The sequence below is a fragment of the Diabrotica undecimpunctata genome, chromosome 3 (assembly GCF_040954645.1).
Source record: "Diabrotica undecimpunctata isolate CICGRU chromosome 3, icDiaUnde3, whole genome shotgun sequence".
Lineage (NCBI taxonomy): Eukaryota > Metazoa > Arthropoda > Insecta > Coleoptera > Chrysomelidae > Diabrotica > Diabrotica undecimpunctata.
Genome location: NC_092805.1, coordinates 16,772,829 through 16,796,414, shown reverse-complemented (window position 1 = coordinate 16,796,414; position 23,586 = coordinate 16,772,829). Strand labels below are relative to the sequence as shown.

Genomic DNA, 23,586 nt, shown 5'->3' with positions numbered 1-23,586 from the left:
AAATTAGATGGACTGTAGTCAATTTCCAGTGCCACATAGTATAAACTATACATATAGTACTAGATTACATATACATATTAGTAATTATCCTCAATATTAACTGAGCAATATTATATACGATGAATATCTTAAACAAATGTTGACGCCGAGTATGCTATAAGACCAAAGAAGGGGGCCGACCGCTTTATGTAATATTGCGGATTTAATTTTTGAATAGATGCACTCTCTAAAGAAATTGTCAAAGAACGACGAAAAAGCCACCTGCGCATCTTTGAAGGTATTATAAAGAATCAGACAGAAATCTCTAAGCTCTGTATTTCTGGAACGCTAACTCTTATTTTAATAAACTTTCTCATGACCTGCTAAGTAATTCTGCAAAACAAACAAGCCCAAACATGTCTTTTTGTTGTTTAGTTTCTCCCTTATCAGTTTGTGACTTATTTGCAGAGTAAACATTAATAAAAGATTTTACATTTTAATATTGACAAATAGCAAACACAGATACGACTGTTTGTTGAAATATTGGTAAACAAGCTGTGTACTATATAGGGCTTATCAATCAGGTATTTCCATTTGTTTCAACGTTTTGGATTTATCAAATCTCCCATTATTTCTGCAAAATTGAAGGATTTTCATATATGGCAAGTAGGCGGATATTGCTTACGTTATTTTATCTAAAAATGTTTAAAAAGCAAGGCTTATTTGAATAGTTGACATTTCAACAGTGATTTAAAATTTTCGATTAACTTTCGAACCTAGATTTAAGTTTAGATGTTAGAATTAAGTTAACAGAGAACTTTTCCAGCAAGATTTAGAAATATTTAACCATTATATACAAGCAATGAAAAAAGTAAAAAAGCGTTAAAAAAGCCTTTGAAACCATACAAACTGTCAATAATTCGATGAACTTTTGTGGTGTGAGGTTTCATCGAATTTTTTCACAATGAACATCAGGGCAATTGCTGGCACATATGCATTTTTTGTCGCAATTTTCCATGATAATTTTGCATATACATATGTGGCTGAATTTCGTTGAAGTAGCGTTGAATTTCCTCCTTCAATGCATGTTTTGTTGTCATAGATCTTTGACTTCAAATAACCCCATAAGAAGAAATCTAATGGTGTTAAATCACACAATCTAGGGGGGAATTCTGATCACCGAAACGATAGTACACAACCAGGAAATGTTTCATGCAGTAATTGAATTGTTTCACGGGCTGTATGGCATGTAGTACCGTCTTCTTGCAACCACATGTGACTTACATCAATATCATCCAATTTAATGAAATCGTAGGCTTCCACGGCCAGAGTCAGAATTAAAGTTTATTCGTCTTCCGGGTTTGGACCGTGTCATTTGTGAGTGACCCAAAAGTGGGTTCATCTCGACGTTTCGCTACAATTGTATGTAGCTTCTTCAGGAGAACAAAAAAAAAGAAAAAGAAACAAAAGACAGGAAGATGGGTAGTTAGCAACGGTAACTCAGTTACTCAACGCAACCAGAGGCGAATACTAACTACCAAGATGGGCATTTGGTCACAGTAACTCAACTACTCAACGCAGCCAGAGGTGAAAACCAAATGCCAGGACAGGGATTCACGTCCAACAGCTCAGAACACTAACGCGTCGAGAGGCAGGGAGTGAATCCGACGATTACTCCGCTACCGCTCTATTTATAGTCGCGGTGACCTGTCGTGTCGGGACGTATCGGCACACTCCGTGGCGCGAACGTCAAGAAGCGCGCGCTGGCCAATCATGTGGCTGCATCGTGGTAGCGGGACCGGACGGCGGCTCTAGACTGAGATTCCAGATGGGAGACAAGTAGTATCCTTCCTCTCGATTGATATTATGTGGATTTTTTCGGATCTCTAGAGATTCGCGGATTTTCCTAGAATAAAAGAAGGGGCTCTTAGAAATAATATGGGTTTTTTCGAAGAATATGGAATGACCGGTTTCTTGGCAGTGTTCTGCAACTGCAGAATGGGAGAAAAGACCTGATCGAATGCATCTTTGATGCTCTTGAATCCGAGTTTTGACGGAGCGACCAGTTTCGCCAATATACACTTGTCCACATGAACAAGGAATAGAATAGACACCACAGGAAGATAGGGGCGGTAATGGGTCCTTAGGAGAGGGTAGATATTGTGAGATTTTCTTGGGTGGTCGAAAAGTAGTCCTGATACCTTCTTTGCGAAGAATTTTGCCAATCCTATCAGTGACACTTCGAATATACGGAAGAAAAGCCACAGGAGTATTACCCGAAGATTCTGAATTTGTCGTCCTAGGGTGTAAAGGGGGATGTAGATGTCGGTGTGTAATATTTTGAATTGTGGACTTGGAGTAACCGTTGGCGACAAGGGTTTTTTTGCAGATGGCCAAGTTCTTCTCTAAGGTTGTCAGGTTCAGAAATCGAAATGGCCCGATGGATGAGAGAGTTGATCACAGAATTCTTTTGGGCAGGATGGTGGTGTGATGAAGCATGTAGGTAACGATTCGTGTGAGTCTTTTTTCTATAAACAGAGTGACCCAATCGGCCATTGGGCTTGGAGGTGACTAACACATCGAGAAAGGGAAGGGACCGATTATTTTCTACTTCACAAAAATTCACAATGGAAGTAGTGAACACAAACAGTGACATGTTATGAATGCATTTTTTTTTTTTCGACAGTCGCATTAGGGTTCTCAGAATCCAAAATGCCGCAATTTTCACGATTAACAAAGTCATCAAGGTGAAATTGTGTTTCATCGCTTACGATGAAAAATAGGCATCCACTTGTTGATGTTCAATAATCCATTCAACGAGCTCTCATCGATCTTCTTCTTTAAGTTCCATCTTCTATCGAAGGTTGGAAATCATCATGGCTATGCGGACTCTATCTTATCTCATCGATGTGCAATGTAATTAGGCTCCAGTTCTTGTGTCAATTAAACTTTCTTGTCAGCTTCTTGAAATTTGCAACTCCTGTCCATGGCGCCGAAATAATGTTACGAGACTTTCACCAACACTAACGTCGAAATAATGTTACGGGACTTTCACCAACACTTCGATGTTGACATTTGAGCGGCTTGTTTTTGGATGACCAATGTGTTTAGCATTACCAATTGATCCAGTCTTCCTTAATTTGTAACGATGTTCTGATCGTTTAACAGTTCGAACCGTGGGAGTGTCAATATTTGCGCATCCACTTCTACAACGAGACGACGAAGTGGGATTCGGAACGGCTATTTAAGGCGTGTGAGTAGCGGAATTAGACAGTCTTGTAGCTAGCGCTCTAGGCTCTCTGACTCGCCGGTGTAGTGAACCTGCGAGCCAACCCGGACAGAGAGATTTCCGTATTGAGGATCGTACTCTGTCCTTAACCAAGCGGAACCCATCGGTATTGTGTATTGAACATTACCGTGGGTCTGCACAGCCGAATATTTTATTTGCGAGTGCGTTCGGAGCTCCCGCTGAATTGAAGCGGAAGCGAGCATAAGTCTGCGTATGATCGACTTCAGCTATTTCATTTCTTTATTAGTAATAATTAATTTCTTTTCTTTTATAGACGTTCGCCGGGGAGTTCATTAATCGCGGGACCCAGACGGGGACGTAGAATTCACTTCATTTTTATTTATTGTATGTACGGCGTAGAATTCATTTTATTTTATTTATTGTATATATGCTAAATTAATAGATTTATTTTTTATTTCAGCCTGTGTTTTACTGAGTCTGTCTCCCCGAAAGAGTTACCCATCACAAATTTTTCAATTACTCTTTACTGTATATTTGATGAATATTGACATAAATCAATATTCCGACCATTTTTTATGAAATTTTCGAACTGTGACCGCCAAACTTTTATTATTTTTAAAATATTGTTCAAGTAAGCTATCAAACTGTTTTTTTCGTTGCTTTACTGCATAAATGGCGGCAAATTTAAATCTTGCGTGAATTTTGAGACACCATTATGAACTTCTTTAAATAACATGATTTTTGTTTGCAAGTTTGCATGTGATTTTCGGGGTTTTAAAGCACCATACAGAAAAATTTGAAATAATCTGAGATATAATTTTTGATCAAATACACATATTGAAATAAATTGAACCTGGAGCCACTTTTTAAAAAAAATTGCATTTTCAAGTTATGTACACTTATTCTTATTTTTTAATCATATAAAAAGTAAAAATGTCAAAAATTTTATTCAGGTTGTGTCAATCTCAAAAAATATGATTACTCCCACCAAAACTCCTTAAAACCATGAAAAACATTGGGTTTTTGTGAGGTTTAAGGAGTTTCGCCCAATTTTTAAATGTCATAAAGACCTCATTTATTTTAAAACCTATATAATTTATAAAAAAACTGATTTAATCTATTTTGAAGTCTATAAAATAAAGTAAGGCTCCCACAACCCATAAAAAACATTTTTTTGGATTTTTAAACATGGTGCACAATACTAAAAAATCTGAGAGAAAAAAATTAGAGAAGTATTTTTAATCAAATGTTTAAAAAAGTTGGACCTGCAACCACCTCCAAAAAAAAGTTATTCGTTTAAAAAAAATGCATTTTGAGGTTATGTATAATCAATCTACGGTTGTAAAAGCCTCAAATATGCTTGTTATTTTTTTGAAATTTTGAAATCTATTGAATCTCACCTAAAAAAAAATAAAAACGAAAAATTGAGGTTTTTGAGGGTAGGGTTTTTTATAATTTAAATAAAGATAATTGCACATAGTGGTTTATAATACACTACAACGCCACTATCAGTTTATAATAGACGAAAATAAGCATTTTTTGTAAATAAACTTTGTAGGCGACAAAATCAAATCCAATACAGTATATTTCCAACTTTACGCTACATAGATTTCCACTTTCTTACATACAAGTTATGAATATATTTCAGAAGTTACTATATTGAACTTTGTGTCCAATTTGAATTGGTTTCCAACTGCACGTTCCAACGCTCGTTCGACCAACCAACATGGCCAAGTGATATATTGAAATGCAAAGCTTCTCTTTGATGCTGTGTCTATCTACATATTCGACATAGCGATATTTGAAAGCGGATACTCAAGAGATGATACACTATACATGGCTTTGTTATATATCGTGCGAAAGAGGATAGTTTTATTTTAAAATAAGTTATTGTTCAAAAGAAAAAGGGAATGTGTTAACGGTTTTCTTTGTTCTTGTGAAAAATACACTATAGCCAAAGTCTATTCGAGAAAAGCTTGATGAAAATTGATTAAAAATCAATAAATTCATTAAAAAGCAGTAAAAATGATCTCTCTAAATTTATATTATATTTTTAATAAACTTTTCGATATTCGATTAAGTTTCTTGAGTGAAATTTTTCAATTTACATTTATATACGGCGATGCATGGAAAAGTGGTACATTTTGTTCGTCAAGCAAGCAAGCAATAGAATCAAATCCAGCTTGTGAGACATGCACACTCCATAGGAAATAACATGTAGGTGTAATTCTTTTATATCACGAACGACTTCACCTCGCGCCAATGCTCCAGACCATCCTTCACACCCATATACCACTCTGATGCACTATAGAGGCTACAAATTGGAAAAATGCTTGTCACGTGGGAGTTCTGGGTACAAGGACTCCTACATGAAATACTTTTTCTAGTTAGCTGGAAAGTGTGATGCACTATAATTCTGCAATCCTCTTAATTAATATATCTTCATTGTGTTTTTACTTGCCCGGGCTCCGAGTTCCCGCTCCGAACTGGGTCCAGTTTGGCCACTAGATGCTCGAGAGTTTGGGCCTCTCCGTCCCGTTTTTTTGTGTTTTTCTTATTTTTTGGTTAGCCGTTTTTTTGTTTTTTTATATTTTTTGGGGGATAGTGCCTACTGCCTAAATCTATTTTCTAAAATTGTAAAGTGAAAACGTTCTATAGAAAAATAGATATAGGAAGAATGGGAAGATATGGAGAATATATACATATCTACAGTGGAGTGAGTAAAGATAAAGGAGTCTATTGCCATTCAAAAAATTCTTAAAAACAATATTAAATCGTGGACTGAAGTAAATGAACAACTGATAATACTGGAAATGAAAAAGAATGGGCACAACATCGTAATTGTCGGAGTGTATGCCCCAAATGAAAATGCAGATCCAGAAAGTAAAGACGATTTTTACAACAACATGAATGAAATACTCTCTGAAGTTAAAGAAAACTTTATACTAGGAGATTTAAATGGCAGAGTAAGGAGAGAAGAAAATAACACAGTCGTAGGAAGATATGGGGAACAAATAACCGATGACAACGGAATGCGTCTTAAAGATTTCTGTGAAACAATGTCTCTTAAAATTACGAATGGATTTTTTCAACATAGAGATATCCACAAATTTACATGGATACAACCTACTAGGAATCGTCGCCCGATAATCGACTATATAATCCAACGTCAAACTTTTCAGCTGAAAACAACTGACGTAAGGGTATACCGTGGATCAGAATGTGGATCCGACCATCGTTTACTTATGGCCAACGTGATAGTTAACTATCGTAAAAACAAGAACACTCAGATACATAAGATAGAAAAGGGACAAGAAGTAACATCCCTTATATATAACCTAGAAAGCTTAAAAGAAGATTCAACGAAATTTCTTTACAAACTACGACTGGCCACAAAATTACAAAACGTGGATCGAGAAAATATATCAGCGGAAAAATTATACCAGCAACTTAAAAAATGCATTCATGAGGCTGCAAGTGAAGTTTTGGGGTATAAAGACAAACATGCAACAAAAAAATCAAGAATGGTGGTCGGAGAATATGCAAACGTTAGTTAGAGAAAGGAGGAAGATTACAAGATATATAAAAAATTAAATCGAGATGTAAAAAGGGAAGTAGTGAAAAGTAAAAATGAGATGTGGGATCGAAGATGTGCAGAGGTGGATAGGTATATGGGTGGAACAAGAGTTGGGCAAGCGAAGGTGATAAAGTCTCTCCGGAGGAAAGGAATGGAAAAATCTGACTTACAGTTAATAGATCTGAAACAGTGAAAACACCATTATGAGGTCTTACTGACAAAGGATAGACGTAATTTCCAAGAGATCGAAATGAAAGAAATATCCGAACATACACAAATAATTGAGATAACAACCGGAAAGTAAGGCGATGCCCTCAACAGATCAAAAAACGGTAAAGCAGCAGGACCTGGAGACATCCCAATTGAGTTGGTAAAATATGGACCAAAAATATTACATGAGATGTTGGTTCAACTATTTAACAAATGCTTAAAAGGACAAAATATCCCTGATGATTGGAATGTTGGATACATCAGCTCAATATTCAAGAAAGGGGATAAACGCAAATGCTCTAATTATAGGGGAATAACTGTTATCAGCTCAGTGGGGAGGTTGTACGGTCGAATAATGAAAGAAAGAATAGAATCAGAATACGAAGACATAGAAGAACAAAATGGATTTCATGCAGGAAGATCATGCACTGATGTTATATTCGTTTTGCAGCAGGTAATCTAAAAACGGAAGGCAAGGAATCTATCTACCCACCTATTGTTTGTAGATTTAGAGAAGGCAAACGATACGGTACCTAGGAACCTACACCCTCTGCGGCTATAATATTTGTAAGAAATGTTTATCGTTTATCCTGGAATGTGTTCATATGAATGATTTCTAATGATTTCTTTGGAGTTGGTATTACCATAAATTTGGGCTTAATTGGATTTCTGTCATGCTTGTTGGCTTGGCACGTATCGCAAAGGTTGACAGCTTCTTTTATGTCTTTTTTTAGAGTAGGCCAGTACTAGCTTGTTCCTATTTTTGCTTCGATAATTCCTCTGTGGCGCTTCTGTTGGTGGTAGTTCTCTATAATATCATTCTGTCTATTTGTGCAGTATATGCGGAGTTTTTGGACGTTTCGCGTAGAATCTTGCATAGGAATTTGTAGAGTTCGTCATTGTCGAACAGAATTTCTTTTTTGGATCTCAATACTTACCGAAAAACTGGAAAATGTCGTTGTGAAGATCGTTTTTTTTTTCAATTAGACATGCATTTATTTCTTTGTTACAAAGCATTGCTTTGTGAGTGGTTTCACCGGATTGTAATTTACTATCTTGAAAATTATTTAATTATTGTAATTATTTAGTGATTTCTCGCCAATTGGGATAATCATTATTAGATTTTCTATCGTGGAGTGTTTGGTTACATTTGTATCATTATCTTCTTCTAAGTATAAGGAGTTTGATTGCTGAGCTTTGGCATTTTGCTGCTTTTTGTCTTCTTGTAGGATTTCTTCTATTATATTCATATATTATATATCGCGTCTCTTGAGCGCGATTGGTTAGAAATTCTTTAAGATCGGATAAAAAATTCGTTTAATTGATCATAGATATATCATCGTCCTTTTCTGGAAAGTTATGGATCGTCCTTTTTTGGAAAGAGTTCCATTATTTCTTCCATTTTCTCATCTACAATATTTAATTATTTCGTGTGGATTTCGACACGAGATAAAGCATCTGGATTTCTTCTTCGGCCATTTTAATTTAATAGAATCCGCTGACTAGACCGGTGGGAGGCGGAGAATCTGGAAAACCTCTGGAGCACTATTAAAAGTAAGTTTGTGGTGATTTCTATGTACACTCAACCTACGGTTAAGTGTACATAAAAAAAATAATAAACAAGTTATAAAAAATAGACAAGTTTTGTAAAAAACTTAACTATGCGTATGAATTTTTTGAAATTTTTTAATTGATTGCATCTCACCTAAAAAAAAATCAAAACGAAAAATTGACCTTTTGCGGGTAAGAAAGGAGGAAAGTGGCGGTATAAAATTGCACTTAGTCTTATTTTTTAATCACAGTTCGTAAAAAAATGAAAAAAATTGAACCCTGGGAGTTAGGGCATTTTAACTATCTTAACTATATACTTAATATACTTATTACAATTAATAAGTATAACTAATATTATACTACTACTACTACTATCGGTTTACAGCGTTCTCCGACGCCTTCCGACTCATAACCGCCATTCTTCTCTATTTAACCATAGGTCTGGAGGGATTTCTCTTTTCTCTAGTTCTTTTTCAATTCCCTCTCTCCAGCTTCTTCTCGGCCTTCCTCTTTTTCTTCTTCCTTGTGGTGTCCACGTCAAAATCTGTTTCGGAATCCTGTCATCTGGCATTCTCTGTACATGGAAGTACCATATTAACTGTTTTGTTTTTATGTCATCAACTATTGTATGCTTGACTCCCATCATTTCTCGTATTCTCTAATTTGGTATCCGATCTCTTCTTGATTTGCCTGCTGCTCTTCTCCAGAAGTCCATTTCTGTTGCTAGTAACAGTTTCTCTGTTCTTTGTTTCATTGGCCAAACTTCACTGCCATATGTGATTACACTTTAAAGTATGGTGTTGTATATGGGTTGTTTGTTCGCTTTAGATATTGTTTGGTCCCACAGAATGCCGTTCATCATGAGTATGGCTTTTCTACCCTGTATGTTTCTGTCTTTTATAGTAGCATCGAGTGTTCCATCTTGAGTTATCTTCATACCCAGGTACTTGTATTCATCACAGTGTCTAATTTCTACCCCATCGTCTAATATAATGGACTGCTTTGTCCCTCCAATACACATAGTTTCAGTTTTCTTAATGTTGACTTCGAGACCCCATTTGTTATATTCTTCTATGAGCTTCCGAGTCATGTAACTCAAGTCGTCATGATCCTGAGCAATCAGTATTTGGTCATCAGCGAAACATAAGGTGTACCGTGTAGTCTCGTCATTGAGAGGGATTCACATGCCATTACATTTTCTTTTCCACAGCTTGAGTGCTTGTTCCAGATAAATTTTGAAAAGGATTGGCGAAATACAGCAACCCTGCTTTAGTCCTTTCGTGACCTTAAATCCCTCAGATATCCTTGATCCAGTTTTAATTTGAACTTTTTAGAGCGGCAGTCAACAGAGTCCGCATAGCCATGATGATTTCCAACCTTCGATAGAAGATGGAACTTAAAGAAGAAGAAGTTTTAATTTTTGCAGTCGTTCCATTATACAGACTTTGGACTGCTTTGATAAGACCATGTTTAATGTCGGTTTGCTGTAGGGTTGACCATAGTTTACTGAGGGGTACACTGTCATATGCTTTTTGTAAGTCTACGTAAACCAGGTGAACTTCTTTATTGACGGCTCTTTTTTTCTCAATAACTTGCGTAATAGAGTACAAGTGGTCTACTGTGGATCGTCCAGCTCTAAAACCAGCTTGCTCCTCTGCTTCGTAATCTCTATAGTCATTTTCTATTTTCTTCTCTAGTCTTCTCTAGTCTTCAGTTGCCAGCCGTAGTCCGTTTGAAGAGGTTTACTCTCCGGACACTGGAACTCACTTAAGCATGGGTGTATGTTACCTGAAGTAAAATCTAATTAAAATATTAAACATCATATAATATTATCAACAACATGTACAGTCTTTGGTAACACATAACATTTTAAAGGGTTTTTACCCAAATATTTTGGTGGCTCAGGCATGGTAACCTGTATTTTAACCTGATGATGGAACAGTTGTTCCGAAAACGTTCGTGCTTGTAATGTTGCCCTTTTAAGGATTTTTATAAAATAAAATATACCCACATACAAAGACTAACCTCTTTTGTTATACGTGGTATACAGCCAGCTACAGGAATTATTTTCCTTGTGGATTTTCTATTTTGTTCGTAATAAGTTTCCCATACATCCTACTTATTGTGCTGTTTACCGCAATTCCTCTGTAATTTTCACACTGATCCTTGCTGCCCTTTTTGTGGATAGTTGACATGATAGATAATTTCCATTCTTTTGGTAATTCGGCCCCATTCAAGCAGTCTTGAAAGAGTTTTCTTAACTGTTCCTGGAGTTTGTCTGTGTCGGCTTTCACTAATTCTGCAGGGATGTCACCAGGACCAGGGGATTTTCCATTTTTCAGGGAGTTGGTTATTTCTTCCATCTCTGATTTACTTATTTGTAATGGTGATGAATTTATACGTATACCTATCGTGTTGTCTTCCTTTGGAATATTCTTTCCATTTTTCTGTTGTTGTTGGTGATATACTCGGTTCGCTATTCCCAGTCCGAACTGTTTAATGAATTTAGTAATTATTTTTTTGCGAAGTTAGTTACTTTTTGACAGACTAAAAGTGGCTGAAAATTACTATACAACCAAGCACACGTACTCATAGCCAATATTAATAGTAAACAAACTAAATAGTAAATACAATAGAACTTTGCGAATTACAGACAATCAATATTTATTTATTTGCACCATATAATAAATAGTTATGTTAAATTATAACAACTAAAATATATTTTTTAAATATATACTACCCAAAATTTGATGGGTTTAGTATACACTTCCACTATTTATAATAATTCTTCTTTTTTTTAAAGAAAGAAGTCTGCAATAGTAGGATACTTGAGCTATTAATACTGAGAAGTAGGAATTGTTGTGTTGTAGGTTTCCGACAATGAATCTGTCCAAATTTGCCCGAGCTAAGCGAATGGAGTGTCTGTTTTCTTATTATTTCTCATACTTTTAATCAATCTTCAACTCTGTGTTTCTTCTACCTCCTATGTAGGTGTTGATCTTTTGGCAGTTATGTTCCCATGATTCGTTCTTTTTTTGAGTTATCTTTTTTCTTACTTTGGCTTGTGCTTCTTTGTAAATTGTTTTATCGTTTTCTGTTTTTGTTGTTAATATATATATATATATATATATATAATATATATATGTTTGGTATTTCCGACGTTTATCTCTAATTTCCTGCTCTATTTCTTCATCCCACCAGTACGGTTTTATTCCTTTAGGGTTTTCGTCACATTTCCCCAGTGCTTCTTCTGCTGCTAAATGAATCGACCTTTTGATGTGTTCGTAATATTATAAATTTTATTATTAAGCTTAAAGAGGTAAAATATAATGTCCAAACCTCTACGTAGATCAACACTTTGGTAACAAATAAACGATTTTAGTTCACTACAGTTGACAAATAAGTCATTATAGTAACCAAAAAATTAAAAATATTGTATTAAAAAAGATTCCAACAGTTTTCTTGTAAGTTAAAACATATAGATAAACTTTTTCCTTGTTAATTAGGTCGTCCTACTTGTATCTATCTTAAATCTTATTCCCCGAAAGCAATAACTTTGAAAAATAAACTCAAGTCGCGACGAAATTCACTTCCCCAGAAAAACATCGACAATAATAACTCTCTTTCACTTACCACAACTTTTTTCTCCTTCTTGACTATTTCGAGTGGAGCCTGAATGCTGGGTTTTCCCAAATACCATTCATCTCTAGGGTTGTAATCCCCCAAAAATCGGACCAGTCTCGGCACATTAACGTAGTTGTCGTCATCGAAATGACAAAACCATCTGAAACAAGAAATATCGTCAGTCATTATGTTTTCGAGTACGGTTTGAAATTTATAGAAAATAATAGTTTTCGTTACAATCTAAAAAACAAAACATCTAAATGGAAACTGACAGATAATAATGTTCGTGTGTTAAAGTTTTAGATTAATTTTCGTTTTTTTTTAAGAGCGTCAGACATTTATTTTGCCCTACTCTAATTTAGTTATTTTTAAAATAGTAAAAAGGTTAGTTGGGTTTCTCCCTCGATTAATTTGTTTCTGATCTTAGAGATGGCACTACTGGGGCATGTTGCTGTGGTAAAATTTTCAACTTAATTGTAGATTTCTACATGATCACTCTGTAATATTTTCAAACCCTAACATAAATTACAGTTTTCTATTTATTGGCTCAGTTGCCAAGTTGTGTAGACAATAATTTTATCAAATACGCTTTACCATTTAATGCTGATAACTTTATTACGAGTAGACCAACTAAGCTACGATATCTTTTATAATATCTTTATGTATACAGTGAATTTATTAACATATATCTTTTAATGATTTTTCTTTAATTTTTTGTGACGTATAATATAGGTTTACCAAATAATCAAAGTTACGCCTTAGCATGAACATATTGTTATTAGAAAAATAAGGTTCCATCCACACATATTATTGAAAAATGTTTCATGTTATCTAAACACTGTTACCGACAAAGAAATTATGTAGGTACTTAGGCGGCGATATCTGTGAATATCGTATTACCATCAAATTCATACTTGTCATCATATATTACATTTACATTACTAATACGTTATGCAAGGAACACTATTTTAATATGACATTAATAATACGACATTTTAATATGTTTTAAAAGAAAAACCTTTAATGAATATGTATTGCCTGTGTTGACTTAAGTAGCGGAAACGTTTACCATGGAGAGTGAAAGATGACTGAGAGATCAAAGTAAAAGTCGTCCACCCACACGATGGACTGACAAAAAAACTTTATGCAAGAGGCACAAAATCTAAACATATGAAGAATTATCAATTATCAATATTATTAACAATTATGAGGGAGATCTATGTCCAGCAGTGGATAAGAGAGGATTAAATAATGAATATAAGACCATATTATCCTCAAGTTATTCGGAAATTTGCCTGAAACTGTGATAAAACAAGTGTTTTATCAAATAAGTAAAAAGAAAATGGTACAAGGTATTAAATTAATTAAAAATTTCACAAAATTAAAAAAATTCTGTATGGATGATTCCAAAGTTACAAGAGATATAGCAAAAATGAAATGAGGGAAAAATAAAATAAAAAAATGCGGTAATGTCACTCTTTATCAACTGCATTCTTTTTGCTTAATTTAGTAATAAAGATATTCCAAAGTTAGTAAGAGGAAACACCTCATATTTCCATCTCTCTAAAACTCTATTAAAAGTAATAACAACTAAATTGAGAACTTTCGAACACCACAAAGCCATTCATTTACAACAAACCGGATCTAAGAAGTAGATTTTAGTTTTTGTTATACATCCAATTTCTTTGCCATAAATGAATACATTTCGTAGATAAAAGCGGCTCCTGTCAGAATGCCTGTACGTCCGTACTTCATAAATATTTCAGATGATTATAATAAAGGTCAATTTTCTCAGGATGCCGCTGATACAGAAGCAGTAGATAATGATGTATCGCATTGTGCGGCTGGATTCCTACGATTTACATACAGAGTGACCCGCATTCATATTTCCTTTCCTGTAATCACAGATATTTGTATTAAAGACTTTAATTGTGATTGCGTCTAAAGCATCTATAAAAGCAATACGCCATCTCCAACATCTACCAAACAATTTAAAGGACTGGTACACTGAACATAAGATTGGAGTGAAATTTCACAAAAAAAATATTTAAGTCGGTTATTCATGGTAGGTACATTCTTTTCTTATCTATACAAACCCACAAGATGGTACAATAAAACTAAGTACAGTATATTTCACGAATTTGCGTCAATTTTGGATTAGGGATATTGCTTAGGGATACCCTAGGGTATAATTGTACCCATTAATTTGAATGTATATTTAATTTTACAGGAATTTGTATCGTAAACTAGTTTAAAGAAATTTACATTCTATAAGTATGATACTTCTGCGTTTTGTCGCAATATTGCCGCCATATTGTCAGCAATATGGCGGCAATTGCATTATTCGTAAGAGATAAGTGTACTTTCTTCAAATATATAATAGTCTCCCGTTTTATACCGCTCGCGGCTTTGGGAGTATAGCAGGGTAGTCTGCTATATCTAGGGCCTACGGTATACAAGGAAGGTAACATGGCCAGTGCTACGCTTCAACCGCCTATTATTACCCCTGGTTTTACCCAAGGTACTCATTTTATTCAGGCTGAGTCGACCTGGGGCCTATAGACATTTTTAAAAACGTCTAGTTGTTCTTGCCGGCGGTAGGATTCGAACTCCGGATCACCGGCGTGCGAGGCAAGCATCCTACCGCTTGCGCTACGCAGGCCCGTTTCTTCAAATGTCAGTTTGAATAAAAGTCAATCGCTGTTTATATTTCAGTGCAATGATGAAAGTAGTGTTACTTCTTACTAATTGTGAATATTTTTTATTAAAATTTGAGTTTTTTTCCTCCAAAATGCCTCCAATAAAATATTTAACGGGAAGGAACTGCTAGAAGAGCTAGAAACACTGTACGATTTAGAAGGATGTGTTAGTGATGATAGTAACTGCGAACAAGAAATACAAGTAAGAAGTAAGACAGAGAATTGGCCATATGATAGGTGATGTCTCAGAAAATCAAAGCGAAGGATGAGGAAGAGGAAAAAGATAATGAGGAAGAAAAGGAGGATGATGATGAACAGGGCGAAAACGATGGTAACTATGATTTATTTATTTATATGCCGTATGGCAATTATAACACATTTAGAACCAAATTACAAACACTAGTAATATAGGTATATGGCAAACTTTAAATAGTTACACACAAACATCAAGTGTAGTAATATAATCAATTGACTCTGAAGTTGCAAACAGAAAGTCTTCAGGGCTAATAAATAATATAATAATATATGTATAAATAAATTTTTATTTGCGTTCGATTTATGAACTCACAGCTCACAACTATTTAATCTTCTTTTTGCATCTTAATATTAAAGAAAACCGGAAACATGTAATAAATATTAAAGAAAACCGGAAACTCAGAAGACTGCAAAGATATTTCCTTATTGATTTATTTATTTTTATATTTGGTTTTTATGTATAAGTAGTAGTTTGTTTCCATGTTATATTTAATATTGCCACGACGATGTAAATCAGCTATGTAAATCACCTACTTGTTGCTCAACATTTTTTATCTATATCGAAGTCGAATAGTTTTTTCGGTAGTCCACACAGTATACCGACTCCTAAACAAATCGAGAATGACAGCTGAGAGTTTCTTTGATGAATAACATGCGTATTCAGGATGGATCTTCCAGCAAACATGTCTGATAAATACCAAAGGTAAGGGAGCTTGACTTCTGACTGATTAATGATCAAATGCAGATTTAGATCTCTTATTAGATAAAAGTGGATTTCGATTGTGAATAGCGACATGAAGGTTCTTTTGTAACAGTTATCTTGTTTAAACGGGAGTGTCTAAGGAAATGTAGGAATTGGCTATAAATATAGAAATGTAGTAAAGAAAGTTTTGGTTAAATTTAGAACTGGTCATCAAAATAATAAAAAATGCGGATGATACAAAAACTCTGAACATGTCTCACCTAATCTGAATATCTTTACTGGACACTGTTATTTGAGGGGCCAGTGAAAACTATCTTCTGCTTACAGTTCCTTCTCATATCGGGGATTGGTCCAATACCGAACTTTATTCACAGTTGTCCTGAATAATTGAGTGAAACTCATATTAAAACATTCTTTCTTTCCATTAATATTTTCTATTTTTCTCTGTTTGTATTATTCGCGTTTTTGTTAATTCTTCACAACACTTTTTCATTTGCAATACGGTCTATCCATGGTAAACGTAATTCTAAGTAGCCTCACATTTTTACTTCCTATTTATGTAAGTCTTAGTTTTTAATGTCCATGATTTAAGTCCATACAATAGTGTAGAGAATACATAGTATAGCAGTATACTTATTCTTCGTTCTAATGTTAAATATCTATTGGATTTGTCAAGACTTTCATAAATGTTATTTTCTTTAAGTCCATCTTTATTTTATAAAGGTGAAAGTAGCCGAAATTGTACCGGCGTCAATACTGTACCACTGCTGTATTTATCCTTTATGAGGAAGCCAGAGCGCTCTTATGTCGTTTAGTTGAACTAGTTAATACCTAGAGTAGAGTGCTGAAGTTTCACAACGTTTACATTTGTCGATTTTGTTTTATCGAATTTTTTGTATTTCATGCTGTTTCAGTATATTTTTCTAGTTCCATACGTAAGGCATCTGTAAAGGTATGTACAAATCATTTTCATTCATAAATACAAGAAAAGCTTGAATTTGGGTGTATAAAACTGAGTTGTTTCCCTTTGCCGGACCATTTTTAGGTTAGGAATCGTAGTTTATTTACATAAAGTGCAAGTTTCCCATATTGTAGCCAGGCTCTTCGAACAACGGAGACATGGGATTAAATAAATGCTGCAGGCAGTGTGGAGTCCCTAAGCCTACCTTCCTCCGTCACCTTAAAGGGACCAATGTCAAGGCAAATCAAGAAACGCTTTTGACCGAGGCAGTGTGTTACGAACAGCAGTGGAGAAGAAGGTAGTTGATCACATTTTAAAACTGGAGATGTTGATGTTTGGCCTCACGATCAATGATGTCCGACCACATAATTTTAATAAATAATCCCAAATGGCAGAAAAGAAGCGATCTTATACTTTCAAAGCTCATCATAAGGATATAATCTCACTGGCAACGTCCATGATGCACTCAAAACGATTCAATAAAAGGAATGTTTACGTTTTTTCGACCTTCTGGAAAAAATTGTTGATGAGACTAATATTGATATAACTCGCATATTTAACATTGACGAAACGGGTGTCAAAACTGTGCAGAACAGATGCCAAAAGATTCTCGCACAAAAGGTAAAAGGCAAGTTGGGTCAGTGTCCAGTGGAGAACGTGGAGTCAACACGACAGTTGTTTGTTGTGTGAGTGCTTCAGGAATTTACGTTGCACCTATGCACTCATTCTTATATTTAAGCGTATGCGAATGAACAATGATTTGATGGTTGGTGTTCCACTAGAGAGTATGGTTGAAATATCAGAATCAGAATACATGACTAGTGATCTCTTTGTAAAATGGCTCCAGCATTTTATTGATTCTGTAAACCTAACAGTAGAAAAAAAGTTATTTTGGTACTGGATGGGCACTCCATACAACGCACTCCAAGAATATTTAAGCATTTTTACGTGCTACAGAGGCTACTTGTAATGCTACAATTGCCTGGGCATACGACCCATCGCGTGTAGCCCTTGGATAGATCATTATTTAAGCCTTTCAAATGCTACTACACTCAATAAATTGAAGTGGCTTCGTTCTAACCCTGGATTATGTTACACAATTTCACGTAGCTGGCTTGATTTCTGAAGCTTATGGGAGATCAGCAAGCATTGAAATTGCATTCAATTCAATTCATTCCAAACTAGTGGAGTATGGCCTTTGAAAAATGAAGAATCTAATTAGGCAAACAAAAAACCTCTTGGTCTACAACAGGAGCTAATGTAGACTACGAAATAATCTGGCCTGAACTACCTAGTCCTAAAGAGAGTTTAGCTACGACTACTACACCCACTAGGCCTACTAAAAAAAACTCGCGAAGCAAGTTAAATACTTTTCAATTAATTCAATTTCCCCGATAACGATGCCTCATCCAAAATCCAAAAAGGGAACAGCAGCAATGGTTTTGGTGGGGATTCCCTATAAAGATGAATTAGAATTAGCTAAACAGCTACAGTTAGCACATGAACAGATAAAACAAAATGAAATTGGGAAGTTTAAACCAAAATCGTCCAAGAAACTTGTAAGTGCTCCACAAATATAACTAGAAGGTAAAACTAGACTTAAAAGGAACAAAGAAGCTGTCAAGAAAAATTTAGCAATAAGGAAATGTGAAAATCCTACAGAGTCTGTTCTTCTAAATGCCGCGTCAAGTTCAAATCAACCTGACGTTGTTATAGAGATGTGTGTTAATGACTGGTTCTGTTCAATTTGCGAGGAAAAAAGAATTAAAGATATGATCCAATGCACTAAATGCCATTCACGGAGCCACGAACTTTGTGCAGAAGGCCACACTGGAAACCAAACTTTTTTTGTTTTAAATGTAAATAAACATATTATGTACGTTTAAACTGAATAATTTCTGATATCGGAAAATAACTTATATTAAACAAAATATGCTTAAAGGCATCTAGTTTTTTAAATGTACCACTTGCAACGTATCTGGAAAACATACTTTTTTAAAGTAAAATCAATTATATCAAGTAACAAAAATTATCATGTGTGTATAAATGTTTATTTATCCTAATATATCGTTCGATTAAATATGAAGTATATTATTCAAATTAAAATTTGAAATATGTTGGTATTCGAAATATATATAAGTGTTGTATAAGTGGTACAATATTGGCAACTCTCCCCAATATTACATGTACCATTTAGATGTTCTAGACAGGGCATATCCAAGTCCATTCTAGACATATGGTGAGGTTGTGTATTAAAAATCAAAGGCTATAACTTGCACTTTACTATTTCATCAACATCCTTGACAACTGTCATTTTTACGAAACTGAAAAAGAAAAGTCAGAATAAATACTATGCAACTGAAAGGGGTCACTCTTGCCGCCGCCCAGGGATAAAAAACATACCCTTAACAAAGCTGATCAATGCCGCGAGAGGTATTGATAGTAAATAGTTCAAATATATTATGATTGTGTAGCAAAGATCTTGTAAGAACGGGAGACACAGAAGTTTTACAGCATATCTAACCCTATCATCATCTACAATAATATGCAAATCCTTCAGAAATGATAAATACATACATTAATAAAGAACAAATAAATAACTAGAATTAATGAAAATTGGTATAATATTAATCTATTCACATAAAAAACAGTTACAAGAAATTTAATCATGTAAAAGTTAATCATAACCAAATTTTTTCCGTATATAAGTTTCTACTTTGTAAAAAAGTATTAAAAAATGTGGATCATTTGTCAAAATCAGTATCTCAGACCTTCGTACTCGTACAATTTGTTGACACCCATATGGTAGATTTTTAATATATATGCATATTACCTATACTTTAACTTTTACGATTCACACCAGTGTGACATGATATAAATCGTCGTACAATATTTTATAGTACGTTTTATGGGAGAAGGTATCTCACTGAGCTGTCTTAGTTTCATTAACAGCACAGTTGTAACTTTGCTGTGAATATTCCACCAAAAGTAATCAACTAGTTTCTTAAGGCATTTGGGACCGTAAAGAACAATTCGACATAATATATGCTTTATGATAAGCAGAATCAATACTGATTCAACCAGAGAAGAATCCTTGTTAGCCCTATGATTCTCAGACACTCACGCCATTTTGTTTTATCGTGTACTAGCTACGAATATTTTGGCAATTTCACTGTGAAATGAGGGGTTTACTAACTACTACAGTCCCCCTTTCAGATGATTTGCGAATATGTAATATATACAGTGAACCGAACTACTAGCAAGTAGGCTCAGGACTCAGATCAGCTAGTGCTAGCTATCGGTCCATATTTTGATGATTACCAACCTTTTTTATCCTGAATTGAATAATATGGACTACTAGCGAAGAAATAATGAAATAAGTCATACGCGTGATATCGTAAGTTATGGTATAATTTAGCTGTCCTTATGAGTTTTACCAAGAAACGTATCAGTAGCGGAAAATTTATCTTTTATTTAGCGTATGGCATATTTTTTTTATTGGCATAGACTAGGTGTCAATCAGACAGTTACAACATGACTAATACCTTAAACATAAAAATTTAATGACCGTAAAGTCCATAAAATATCAATAACGAAGAGCTGAATAATATGCTATAAGAACTAAAATTAAAATAAGATACAAGTTAAATAATATAGCTTCTTTTCAACATCATCAGTGTGTTCAAAAAACGGTACACATAATATAATTTAAAATACTTTTTTTGTATTATCTCCTTTTTATCTATAATCCATCTAGAAAGTACCCGGAATTTTATATTTTTCCTAATTTTAATAGATTTCCTTTTTGTAACATTCTAAGACAAAAGTAATGCATCAAGTAGGTTGTGCCTATAGTAGGTTATGGACAAAATCGCATGACAACACCATCTGTCAAATATTGTTGTTTGTAAACGGACTTGAGATTTGTGAAATAATGTCGCAAGTAGAAAAAGAAAAGTGGTGGAATATTTGTATAGAAAGGGTGTCCGAAACGTTAAAAAATTAGTACAATTGACTGAACTTGGAAAAAGTGCAGTGTATGAGACAATAAAGAGGATAAAAAATGGCATAGATATGAGACATAGACCAGTTTCGGGTAGACCGCTTAAGATTCGCGTAAACAATTTAGATGCTTTAGTGGCTTTAGGACGACAAAATCCGCGCCTAGGGTTTCGAAAATTAGCGAACAAATTTGGAAATCAACGAAGAATAAAAGTTTGCCAAGAAACTGTCCGCAAACCACTGAAAAAGCAAGGCTACATATCCAGGAATCAAAAAAAAAATCCCTACAACGACACCTCTGTAAAGGCAACGAAGAATAGATTTTTGTCAACGTTTTCGAGAAGATAATTTTAATAATGTCTTTATGATGAAAGTTGTTTCCAGCTTGGTGCAAATCATCTAAAAGTTCTATCAAGAGAAAATGTTACCGTTCAAATCTCCAAATTTCCCACTAAAATAATGGTTTGGGGAGCAATATCTTAGCGTGGTGCTACACCTCTCTGTATAGTTAATGGCACTGTTGATAGAGCGAAATATTGTGATATCCTAAATAGTTTTCTTTTTGAAACAGCTCATGTTTGATATCCATAGGGGTGGCGTTTTCAGCAAGATAATGCAATATGCCATACTTCTGCTTATACTCAAGCTTGGATGCAAGAACACGAATTGGCAACAATTCCGTGGCCAGCAGCATCTCCAGGTCTTAACCCTATTGAAAACATATGGGGACTAATGAAGATTTAAGTGGAACGGGCAGCGCCACGAGATAAAGAAGGTTTGATTTGGTCAGTTTTACAGGCCTGGAACACCATTACCGAAAATTATGGCCTTGACCTAGTTTCGGGTGTACCTGGACGTTTAGTTAAGTGTTTAGATTTAAATGGAGGTTGTATAAGTAAATAAGATGAATTAAATGAATTAAATGAGATATAACCGGAATTTACTCCAGGACAACGTAAGACAACGTAATAGGGTTGCTAGCCCTTAGGCTTAGTGTATATTTACAGGGTTTTTACACAGATATGTAGTGGCTTCAAACATGTAAACCTAGATAAACACTAACGATGGAATATTGATTCCGAAAACGTTTTGTGATGTGATTATTATTTTATATTATTATACCGTTTATAATGGATTTTTAAATAAAAATTTTGATATTTATGGTATACAGCTACTACAGGAAATTCGTTTTCCTTGTGGATAATATATTTTTCTGTTTCCAGAATATTTTCTGCGAAAGTTTGACGTTTAAATTTTTAACAATTTCAAAAACCGTCAAAAAATAAAATGACCGATTCTTTTGTCAAATATTATTGTACATTGGATAAATATTATTAACTTATGTACTCCTTTGGTGGAATTATCATTGAGTTAAATGCATAGAAATCTCACCAGGCAGTGGAACCGAATACTTAAGATTTATTGTTGCGAGATTTATAACATTCTAACATTCTTAGACCATTTCAGAGAGCATGGAATTAATGGTACTGCTACAACCTATTCAAAATATATTTATTATAAATAGGGCGTTAAGATATTTCTGCAATTTCTGCACGCGATGTGTTTTAAAAAATATACGCAATAAATTTACTCGAACGTATATTCTGAATAGTTTCAGCATTTACATAAAGTTCTTTTTATAGACACACTTCTTGGTATTTGAACTATAGCTAAGCGTTTGTTGGCTCTTCACTTTCTACCTGTATTTGCCCCGATTCCTCTGCAACATGAAATATTACAAAAATATGAAGTTCTCTCCCTAGCGAATATTAACACCATGTCCTGCTTGGACCAAAAAACTAAAAAATTGGGTTCTGTTAGGCTTGATTGATTTGGAAAAATCTAGAACAAATTCCTCTTGTACTTTTATAATTACAAACATCATTAATCGAAGACTACAACCTCTCACGGAAAAAATCATCGGGGAATATCAAGCAGGGTTTAGGCAAAATAGATCTACCATTGACCAACTATTTACAGTTAAACAAATACTAGCCAAAGCATGGGAATATGACATGGACGTTTACAATCTCGTTGTAGATTTTAAACAAGCCTATGATTCAATAGATAGAACAATTCTACCTAATATATTTGAAGAATTTGGCATACCATCAAAATTAATACGACTAGTGCAAATGACAATAACAGAAACAGAAGCACAGGTATGTATTCAGGGACAGATCACTGATGCGTTTACGATAACACAAGGACTGAAACAAGGCGACGGACTAGCTCCAACGCTCTTTAATCTTGTTCTTGAGTATGTAATTAGACGGTTGACGGTGAGCGGAAATAACATACTTACAAACAAGTCTACCCAATTAGCAGCATACGCAGATGATATAAACATAATGAGCAGAACAGTGAATGCAGCGGAAGAAACCTACGTTGAGTTGAAACAGAGGGCAGAAGCAGTAGGGCTAGCAATAAATACAAATAAAACAAAACTACTCATACAAACCAGATCAAATAGACCGGTGCAACAACACTTTATTGACGATATAGAACATGTAAATAGATTCACATACTTAGGAATGGATCTGGTCGCAAGCAATGAAGAAGAACCGGAAATAAATAGAAGGCTTATGCTGGCAAATAAAGCCTATTTCGCGACGGGCCACATATTCAAATCGCGAGACGTACACCGGAAAACAAAACTCCGGGTCTATAAAACAATAATCAGGCCCATAGTAAGTTATGGTTGTGAAACATGGGTGGTGACACATAAATCTGCCAATGCATTAGATGTGTTTGAAAGAAAAATATTACGTAGGA

General features: G+C 34.6%; 1 protein-coding gene across 1 annotated transcript in view; it reads right to left on the bottom strand.

Annotated features, from left to right (window-relative positions):
- The window catches only part of fng (Fringe glycosyltransferase), a 510,279-nt gene that overhangs the window by 219,345 nt on the left and 267,348 nt on the right, over window positions 1-23,586 (bottom strand). The window contains exon 5 of the mRNA XM_072525349.1: window positions 12,201-12,351. Within this exon, the coding sequence (XP_072381450.1) occupies window positions 12,201-12,351 (151 nt within the window). The remainder of the gene's footprint in view (window positions 1-12,200; window positions 12,352-23,586) is intronic.